The following is a 10594-nucleotide window of genomic DNA, read 5'->3' as shown; positions in this document are numbered from 1 at the left end:
TCCCGGTCTTGTTTTTGCTGACTGTATAGAGCTTCTCCATCTTTGGCTGCAAAGAATATAATCAATCTGATTTCAGTGTTGACCATCTGGTGATGTCCATGCGTAGACTCTTCCTTTGTGTTGTTGGAAGAGGATGTTTGCTATGACCAGTGTGTTCTCTTGGCAAAACTCTATTAGCCTTTGCCCTGCTTCATTCTGTACTCCAAGGCCAAATTTGCCTGTTACACCAGGTGTTTCCTGACTTCTTACTTTTGCATTCCAGTCCCTTATAATGAAAATGACATCTTTTTGGTTCTGATAGTGCAAAATATTTTCCCACTATGGCCAAGAGATGGGATTTTCTTTTTTTTTTTTAGCTGAAGAAAATTAATCATGCTGGATTTAGGAATTGGGTCAATCCTACCCATATCATACTGGGGAGAAGGATGAGGCTGGTCTCCTAAGAGACAGATCTGAGTTGTGTTACTGGAAGCACCTGAATTGTGTTTACCAGGGCTCTCTATAGTTAAAAGCATATTACAAGATGTTTGTTTCTTGGAAGAAAGGCTATGACAAACCTAGGCAGTGTATTAAAAAGCAGAGATGTCACTTTGCGACAAAGGTCTGGATAGTCAAAGCTATGGTTTTTCCAGCCATCATGTACAAATATTAAAGTTGGATCATTAAAAAGACTCAATGCCCAAGAAATTATGCTTTCTAACTGTGGTGCTGGAGAAGACTCTTCAGAGTCCCTTGGACAGCAAGGAGATCCAACCACTCGATCCTAAAGGAAATCAGTCCTGAATGTTCATTGCAAGCACTGATGCTGAAGCTGAAACTCCAGTACTTTGGCCACTTGATGCGAAGAACCAACTCACCGGAAAAGACCCTGATGCTGGGAAAGATTGACGGTGGGAGGAGAAGGGGACGGCAGAGGATGAGATGGTTGGATGGCATCACCGACTCAACGGACGTGAGTCTGAGCTAACTCTGAGAGATGGTGCCACAGTCCATGGGGTCACAAAGAGCTGGACACAACTCAGCTTTAAACAGAAGAGGGACATAAGTGAAGAGGGCCACACACTGCCTCTGGTGGTACATAGGTTCACGATAAGAGAAATGAAAGTGTTATGGAATCCAGTTTGAACTTGAAAAGTAAAGAACCAATCAAGAATGGGCATAATGAGCAGAAGAGATGATTCTGAAAAATAATAAACAGTCACAGCATTGGCGATAAAGGCAATGATTTCCCTAAAAGCGTTTTGTTCTAATTTATGAAACATGAAAGTGTTAGTTGCATCCAGCTCTTTGTGACCTCATGGACTGTAACCCGCCAGGCTCCTCTGTCTATGAGATTCTCCAGGCAAGAATACTGGAGTAGGTAGCCATTCCCTTCTCCCCTTCTCCAGGGGATCTTTCTGACCCAGGGATCAAACCTGGGTCTCCTGCATTGCAGGCAGATTCTTTACTGTCTGAGCCACCAGGGACTTTAGCCAAAAACGTTGAGCTGTTCCCAGTTGTATCTGCTGGGGATTCTCCTATGAGATATCCAGTGTTTCAGGGTCTAGGGGTAAATCAGTGACCAACCTCACACCACGAGGAAAGAGGAATATGCTTTCTCTAGTTATCATTGGCCTCAGTGGTAAGTCTTGAATACTAGAACAATCACGATTTTCCCAGAAGCATAGTGTCACTCAGGGCCCTTAAGACCTACAGGTTTTTGTTAAAAGGAAGGCTTTTAGGAAGGGCTTACTGCCGAGTAAACTTTACCAGCTTGGAAGAGTCTACAGGCTCAGGTCTGAGGTGGCTTTGTTGAAGTCACGAGATACTGCAGCTCGGCATAGATAAAGAGTAACTAGCAGAAGTTAATCAAACTCAACTCCAAGAGCACAGAACTTCCCTGACCTCTGGGTGTGTAAGCAGCCTTGCCCTCCTGTTTGCAACTGATAATCTTCCAGCCTCCCTCGCCCTCCATGTTTTGGACAGGCTCCAAGGTCTAGGTACTAACCTAGCCTCACTGGCCAACTGGTTCTGACACGCTAAGAATATCAGTGCTTTGTCAGGTAACACCTTTCTCCGCCTCTTGTCATTGCTGAGAAACTGCTAGAGTCTAAACATACCTGGGCTTCCCTGGTGGCTCAGTGGTAAAGAATCTGCCTACTGACACAGGAGTTGCGGGTTCGATTCCCGGGTCAGGAAGATGCCCTGGAGGAGGAAATGGCAACCCACGCCAGTATTCTTGGCTGGGAAATCCCTTGGACAGAGGAGCCTGGCAGGCTACAAGTTCCTGGACTCACAAAGAGTCGGACACGACTGCACCCCTGAGCACAAAAGCACCTGGGCTCCAGTGTACAAAACTGGGAGCCAGCCTGAGGGCTGCAGCGCTTAAAGTTAATATCCTGACAGGCTGAGGAGCAACCCTACCAAGTGCCTCCAGCACCGCCTTAGACTTGGTGCCATCACTAAAGCTTTCGTGCAAGAGTGATATCAAAGCGGTATTTTAGAATAATACAATAAAGCAAACAAAAGATTAGAAATAGAGATGGGAGGTGGGAGACCAGCTAAGGGACTTCAGTTACTTATTAGTTTAGTTAATCAGGCAACAGACAGACCCCTCCTCTGTCCCATGAATTGGACAAGGCTTAAGGACACACCATGGAACAGAACTAGTAGCTGGAAAAGACAGGGAGCACTCGCAGCAGACGTTGAGAAGAGAAGAGCTGAGGGCCTGCACTAAGGCGGGGACGCTGAGGGAGGGAAGGGAGGTGGCTCTAGGTAGAGAACAGACAGACCAATAGAGCCGTTTCTTATTTTTAACTGCAAAAGTTAGACATTTTCATTCAAAAAACATATAAGAGAACAAAATATTAAGTAAAAAGAAAGAGTCTTTCTCTGTCTTCACACCCCACATCTTTCAAGAGGCCACTTCTACCAGAGGGCTGGTTTCAGGATGTGATGCGGTGTACGAGTGTGTGAATGGGATGCGAGTGACTGCCAAAGCTGGCATGACCTGATGGATGCTTCCAAGACGACAGACACGGGAAAGGGCCAATGTCTTGGACGTAGAAGATGTTTGAGCTTCCCTGGTGGCCCAGCAGTAATGAATCCACCTGCCAGTGCAGGAGATGCAGGTAGATGTGGGTTTGATCCCTGGGTGGGGAAGATTCCCTGGAGAGGGAAATGGCAACCCACTCCAGTATTCTTGCCTGGAGAATCCCATGGACAGAGGAGCCTGGGCAAGCTACAGTCCCTGAAGTAGTAAAGAGTTGGACAGGACTTAGCGACGGAACAACAACAGGGGCTGTTCGTGCTGAATTTTTTTTTAATATAATTTTATTTAATTTTGGCTGTACTGGGTCTTCGTTGCTGTGCGGGCCTTCTCTAATTGCGGAGAGCGGGGTCTTCTCTAGTTGTGGCACACGGACTTCTCATTGCAGTGGCTTTTCTTGTTGTGCAACACGGGCTCAACAGGTGTGGCTCACGGCCTTAGTTGCTCCACAGCATGTGGGATCTTCCCGAATCAGGGATCAAATCCATGTCTCCTGCATTACCCATGTCCATGGGATTCCTTCCCATTGAGCCACCAGGGAAGCCCCGTGCTGAATTTTTTATAACAGCTTTATTGAACTATATTATAATCCCACACCATACAATTCACCCATTTTAAACTGCATAATTCAATGTTTTTTAGTACTGATACATTCACAGATATGTGTAGCTATCACCCTAATCAATTTTAGAACATTTTCATCACCCCCAAAAGAAACCCCATATGCATTATCATTCACTCTCCACTTCTCCACAACCCTAGGCAACCCCCTTCTGTCTCTATAGATGTGCCTGTTCTGAGCACTTCATATAAATGGAGTCCTACACCATATGGCCTTTTGTGACCACTTTCACTCAGCATACTGTTTCCAGGATTCATCCATGTTGTAACACACATAATACTTTTTCTCATCCAATGATCCTCCATTGCATGGATATAAAACATCTTTTATCCATTCATCTGTAGATGAACAAATACTTGGGTTGTTTTGACTTTTTGGCTATTACGAATAATGCTTCTATGACATTTATGTACAAGTTTTTGTATGAGTTTTCTGTTGTTTTAGTTGCTAAGCTGTGTCCAACTCTCTTGCGACCCCATGGACTGTAGCCCACCAGGCTTCTCTGTCCACGGGATTTCCCGGGTAAGAATACTAGAGTGGGTTGCCATTTCCTTCTCTAGGGGATCTTCCTGACCCAGAGATCAAACTCATGTCTCCTGTTTAGTAGGTGGATTCCTTATCACTGTGCCACTTGGGAAGTCCTTTTGTAGGAGTACCTGTTTTCAATTTTATTGAACATATTGAATTTTTGGGTCATAGGTAATTCTATGTTTAATTTCTTTTAAACTGAAGTATAGGGTGTACAGTGGTAAAGAGTCTCCCTGCCAGTGTAGGAGATGCAGGAGATATATGTTCAGTCCCTCGGTCAGGAAGATCCTCTGGAGTAGGAAATGGCAACCCACCCCAGTATTCTTGCCTGGAAAATTCCATGGACAGAAAAGCCTGGCAGGCTACAGTCCATGGAGTCCCAAAGAGTCAGGCATGACTGAGCACGCACGCACATAATTGATTTACGATGTGTTAATTTCTATCATACAGCAAAGTGACTCAGTTATATATACATTCCCTTTTTAATATTCTTTGCCAATATGATTTATCACAGGAATGTTTTAACTTTTTAAGGAACTGCCATTATGTTTTCATCAGTGGCTGTACCATTTTACATTCCCACCAGCAATGCACAAGAGTTCCAATCTCTCCATATCTTTGTCAACACTTGCCACTGTCAGATTTTTTTATTATGGCCTTTCTAGTGGGTGTGAAGTGGTATCTCATTGTGGCTTTGACTTCCATTTCCTAAATGACTAATGCTGGTTGAAATCAACTCATTTATGTACTCATTAGCTTTGTACCTCTTCTTTGGAGAAATGTACAGTCAGAAGCTTTGCTTATTTTTCAATTATTATCTTTTATTGCATTGTAAGAGTTCTTTAGAAGTCCCTTATTAAATATATGATATGCAAATATTCTCTCCCATTCTGTGTGTAGTCTTTTCACTTGCTTGATGGGGTCCTTTAAAACAAAGAGTTGTTAATTCTGAAGAAATTCAGTTTATTTCTTCTTTTGTAGTTTGTGCTTTTGGTATCACTATCTAAGAAATGATCACCAACTCCAAAATCATCAAGAACTATGCCTATGTTTTCTTCCAAGATAATTATGAATCTTATACTGTGTTCTTGAATTGGTTAACTGAGAAAGTGAATGTGAGAGCAATGCTATGACTTGTATTAAATATGTCCATCTGACAATTCTCAGATGACTTCTTCCTGAAGAGCTATCAACAGGACAAGCATAATCATTAAGGTGAAATAAATTCAGTTAGGAATAAACTATTAGGACAATGAAACGAGAGTTTTCAAAGTGATTGAATGTTTGCCACAGGATAAATGTTACTCAGAAGTATCATGTGAATTTTAAATTCTTTCTACCAGAACTTCTAATTGTTCAGTTATTACCAGAATTCCTCCATGGCTCCAAGAATGTTAAAACAAATAGAATTTCCTTATCTAAAATGTCACTTTAATGGTTTCTTAAGTTATTTGGATTGAAGGTAAACAGTTTTTGCAGTTGCACCTCTTGTATCATTTTTGGAGGATGTTACTGCAGATATAAGCAAGTCTGTTTCACTTGGGGGCTTCCCTGGTGATCCAGTGGCTAGAGCTCTGAGCTCCCAATACAGGGGGCCTGGGTTCAATCCTTGGTCAGGGAACTAGATCCCACAAGCTCCAACTAAGATTTGTTGCAGCCAGATAAATAAATATAAATAAGTGTTTTAAAATTTTGTCTTACTTGTTTCATTCTTGTTTAAGGGAATGGTGGAGTCCACCCACAGCCCCACCCCAGAAGTGTAACCGTTTCAAGGCCGACCTGAAACCTTGAGTCAACTTCAGTTGGAAAAGCCAAATACCACCAGGTATGGAGACTAAACGTTGGATCAGAAAGACCTGCTGCCCATACACTCTCCTTAAAACAGCTAGCCTTTATTTAAGAAATGCTGCTTCCAAAGTTCACAGGGGTGATTTTCACGACTTAGGGGTTCTTTGCATCATCAACTTCACCAGGACAGTGGAATAACTAGGAAGATACTTAGGCATGAGGCAACAGCGGACAGAAGCAGAATGCAAGGTTACCCATTTCTCCATTTTTTAGGACTTTCCTTGAGAGATGCATCATTCCCACCCACAACTTGGGGTTCGTTTTCTATCTTGATGGAAAGGTTCGTGTTTGACTTTCAAAAAAGCAAATTAAGACTGTGATTTATGTTTTAGAATTTATAGAATGACTGCAAGATCTTTGAGGTTCTCAAACAACTGATTACAAAACACGCCTCCAGGTGAACCCCCGCCCCTCCTCCAGTCACCATGGGAATCCCTTGCATGGCTTTCTACGGTTGCTAGAGATTGAGGCCAGGCTTCCTGCACAAAACGGCTTCCTCTCCTGTTGCCCTTCCCCCAGTCTGCCCACCCTCTGGGCAGCTGGACACAGCAGACAGGGAAGTCCAGCCCGATGCCCGCCATCATGTCTTCTCTTCCATGCCCACTCCTCCCAGGACTGATCAGGTTCGCAGAGGGCAGGGGCGATATGAAAGCTTGTCTTCGCTAATGCTGGTGGCACAGGAGTGGACCCTGATCTCTAAGGGCGACTGTGGACTACCCCCAGTCCCAGAGCTCCCCACCCTGATATGGAGCCAAAAAAAACTGCGCTTCCAGATAAGGTGACAGCGAAGACACGGCAGTCGGGGCAGAGCAGAAAGAGGTGTCGCGACGCTGGGGCAACCCAGCTTCACAGATTCCGCACATGGACAGGACACAGCTTTTAACTGTAAATATTGTAATCACAGTCACTCTGCCCAAATTTCACATGCCAAGTATCTCATCCTTATCCTAATTTAAAGCAAGCTTCTAAGAGATCCAGATGAGGGACATACAAATAATTCACTGGAGTGTGAGTTTGCGGGTCATTTCAAGCTTCACAGGAACCAGCTATGGGGCCGGGGGTGGGGGTGAGAGTCCTGTCTCAACCTGTTTGGTTATACTGTTTATTTCCAGGCACACCATTCATGATGATGCTGAAAACCACATCTGGAGCCGTGAACCAACTGCTCCGCTATCCCAGAGGAAGAACTGGGGAACTTGACATGGAAACCCTTGATAGGTAGCATCAAAAAGCAGGGTGAAGGTCCATGCTTATTTTTATTTAGCTGACCTAGTCATGACTACAGTCATGACGGCGCATTACAGCAGAGCCTGCTGACTTGTCTGTGGATGTACCAACACACAGAGAGAGGGCGGGCGCTTCAAGTCCATCACGAGAGGCATGAGTTTTGTTCCAGGAATATGTTTATTAAAATCTGAACAAAGGAGTCCTCTGCCAGGCATTTCCCACGTGATACAGACACCTGCCCCACCGCCCCCCAACATTCACTCTAACCTCCAGTCACAAGAGGCAGAGGGTGGTGCATGTCATGGATTATAAAAACCTATGTGTGCTCTGAAATTTAAACAATTTCTTTAACGTGCTTTAGATATTTCTGATGAACGCTATGGCTCGTCAGTCGGCTAGCACGCCAATGGACAATCACTGCTAACTATGATGTACTTCAAGTCTATAAATTCATCTCTCAAGTCTCTTGAGATAAAAACAGTACAGCACAGGGTAGAGAATCCGCAAGAATGGGGTGGTTGAATCAGAGTCACACCAGAGTTCCCCAGGGCCTGTCACCAGAGCTAAATTTCTTCAAAAATCAAGACTCCGAATGTCCCACAATCTCAAGTGTGTGTTTGTACAAACTAGGGAATCACTAGTTCCAGACATTTTAAAATTATCTGGGGCCTCTTTGACCCACATGTTATTTGGCAGTGTGTTGTTCCACCTGCAAATATTTTGATATTTCTGGCTTTTTTTTTTTTTTCATTACTGCCTAGCTGCATTGATTTGCAGACTGAGAAAAAGATTTGTAGGATTCCTTCTCTTTGAATTGTGACCCACAATGTTGTCTACCTCAATCAAACTTTTCGTCTGAGCTTAAAAATGTGTATTTTGATATAGTAGAAGAAAATATTCTATAAATGCTGATTAGATCCCCCCCAAAAAAAAACCCAGATTAGGGAATCAAGATTTCCTTATGGGGGCACAAAAGCAGTTTTCACTTCTGAAGGAGAGTCTGTAAAAGCTGAGAAACTGTTAGCTGAGAATCTCTGTGCAATCAGAATCTGAGAAACTGTTAGCTGAGAATCTCTGTGCAATCAGAATCTTCACGCACACTGTTTAAGCTCAGAGGTGGGAGAGCGGCAATGTTCTCTCGTGGTTCTCAGGCTTCTTGTTGACATTGCTGGTGTTTTTGATCAAAGACGAGATAGTGTATCTTTTCTAGGTCTCACAGGCCACTTTCTCTTTTTATCATCTATTTGATTGTTTTTTGTAGAACAATTATTAGAAATCTTTAAGCTATTATTTCTGGCCCTTCCTTAATTTCCTTAAAAAAAAAAAAACCTACACTAGAAACATGCAAAATCTGGTCATTCAATTAGATGAAGCAGCACAAGAAACGACCCAAGGACACCCCTCCTCACCTCGGACAACTTAGGTCTGAAAGATGAGCGCATTAAACGACCACCAAGTAACCAGATTCTAAACATTAAAGACAATTATATACCCAACAGACAGCTCAGCATGGTGGTATGTTTTAAAAGATCATGTCCACAATAAGCATATGATGTAGTGATGCAACAGCAAAACAAAGTTGATGAATAAGAAGGCACACTCTAGAAGTTGAGTAGTTGAAAGAATGGAACAGTTTTGGTTTGTTTTGTGTCTAATGTAGGAGGAAAGGAAAACAGGCAGATTATTTTCAGGTGAAGGGTTCTGTCAGTCGAAGTTAAGAGTGGTGGCTTCTTTCTCCCGGGACCAAAGCAGTCTTTTCTTCCATTGGCTTCTGAGAATGTGTTTAGTTTTCCGAAGTGTAGAGGTGATACATCAGGGCTACAACCAGTGCTGAGATAGCTGGGATCAGCCAGTTGGTCCACCAGCTGGAAAGAAAGCAATGACGCTTGCGTGATGTTCCATGCAGGAGACTCAAAACTCTGCTCTGTCCCCTTACCACGACAGTCCCCATGGAGCGTTCTGTTACCCCTCTAACCTTTCTGGATGAAAAGCTCACTCTAAATTGCTAAAAGGGAAGTGAGTACAACACATGTCCTGGTATAACGGCAACTGCTCCACCCTTCCAGCCTTACAAGAAAATGAATGCCCTTCCAGTCCCACTGAGATCTATTTCTATGAGTTTATACAAAGAGCTATAAATCACTCCCTCAACAGATGCCACCAAGCACTAGTGACTTATCGAAAGGACATCAGTTCTGGGTTTCATATCACAAGTTCAGAAAAGTAAACAGGTATTGATCTCGGTACGTCCATAAGTTAACAATGGCACTGAACTGAAAAGCAGAAGACCAGGTTTCCCATTTAGAGAAAGTCATCAGCAGGCTCCATAGCCAAGGGCAAAGCACATGCCCCGAGCTGCAAAGCTAAGGGATGTGAAGCACACGGTTACGAAGGTTGCTACCTGCACCACAGCTCAACATTCTGTGATTCCGGTTAGAAAATCTAATCACTACTTGTGTGCAGTAGGTTTAACGTGTTAAGAAACAGCACACCTAAATGACTGAATCTGCAGTCCATGGCTGTGAATTCACAAAAATCCCTAATTTATATTCTGTTCAGTCCCAATACATTGATCTACTATAAATGACATTAACCAGGGGCAGGGCTGGAAAGATCATGAATACAGCTGTGAACTTACAATTTCTTAGAAAACAGAAATCACTGTATGGGTTTTGGAATCTGGAGAAAGAGCAGGTTAACAGCTGACACACACGCGACGGTTTCCGTCATTAACTTCCTGTCCTTTAATACTCTTCACAAATAGCAAGTTCGAAATCAAGATTTAAATTGCAAGAGGATTGCGAGTGTAATTTGGTAGGTTTTCAGTTTCCATTTAGGAAGAGACGGACATTTCAGGGTAAAGCAGGAGGAAACACTGCAGGGAATGTACCAGGATATGAGAGCAGCCTCGGGGCAGCAAACTTTAACAGGGGAATATACTGGGCAGGAGCGTGTGGCTTCGAGCTTGGGTCCAAAAGATTGTATTTGATGGCAGTCCACAAGTCAGGATGGTAGAAGTGCCAAACATGTCAGGATGATCTTGTGCGTGCTAGGTCACATCTGACTCTGCGACCCTGTGGACTGCAGCCCACCAGACTCCTCTGTCCATGGGATTTTCCAGGCAAGATACTGCAGTGGGTTACCATTTCCTCCTCCAGGGGATCTTACCCACCCAGGGATCAAACCTGAATATCCTGCTTTGCGAGGCAGATTCTTTACCACTGAGCCACCTGGGAGCTATCAATATGATCTTAAACTATGTGAAGAAATCAAGTGTCTAGAACACGTGACTCATGCTACACTTGGATCACTGGGTTCAATTTCAGGACAGACTAGAAAAG

The 10594-nt window shown here is 43.6% G+C and overlaps 1 protein-coding gene across 5 annotated transcripts in view; it reads right to left on the bottom strand.

Annotated features, from left to right (window-relative positions):
• Positions 1 to 7411: 7411 nt before the first annotated feature.
• Positions 7412 to 10594, bottom strand: part of CYB5A (cytochrome b5 type A) — a 31831-nt gene continuing 28648 nt past the window's right edge. For 3 of the 5 annotated variants that reach the window (XM_081562849.1, XM_081562850.1, XM_081562852.1), the window contains one exon: positions 7412 to 9118. In XM_081562849.1, coding sequence (XP_081418975.1) covers positions 8855 to 9118 — 264 coding nt within the window. In that variant the 3' untranslated portion in view covers positions 7412 to 8854. Of the gene's footprint in view, positions 9139 to 10594 lie in introns of all 5 variants that reach the window. The other 2 variants (XM_081562848.1, XM_081562851.1) reach the window with 1 other exon arrangement.

This window comes from Giraffa tippelskirchi, chromosome 14 (assembly GCF_054371585.1).
Source record: "Giraffa tippelskirchi isolate mGirTip1 chromosome 14, T2T-mGirTip1v1.2.pri, whole genome shotgun sequence".
In the NCBI taxonomy this organism is placed as follows: Eukaryota; Metazoa; Chordata; class Mammalia; order Artiodactyla; family Giraffidae; genus Giraffa; species Giraffa tippelskirchi.
Note: the sequence above shows the minus strand (reverse complement) of the source record. Positions and strands in the feature narration are given on the sequence as shown.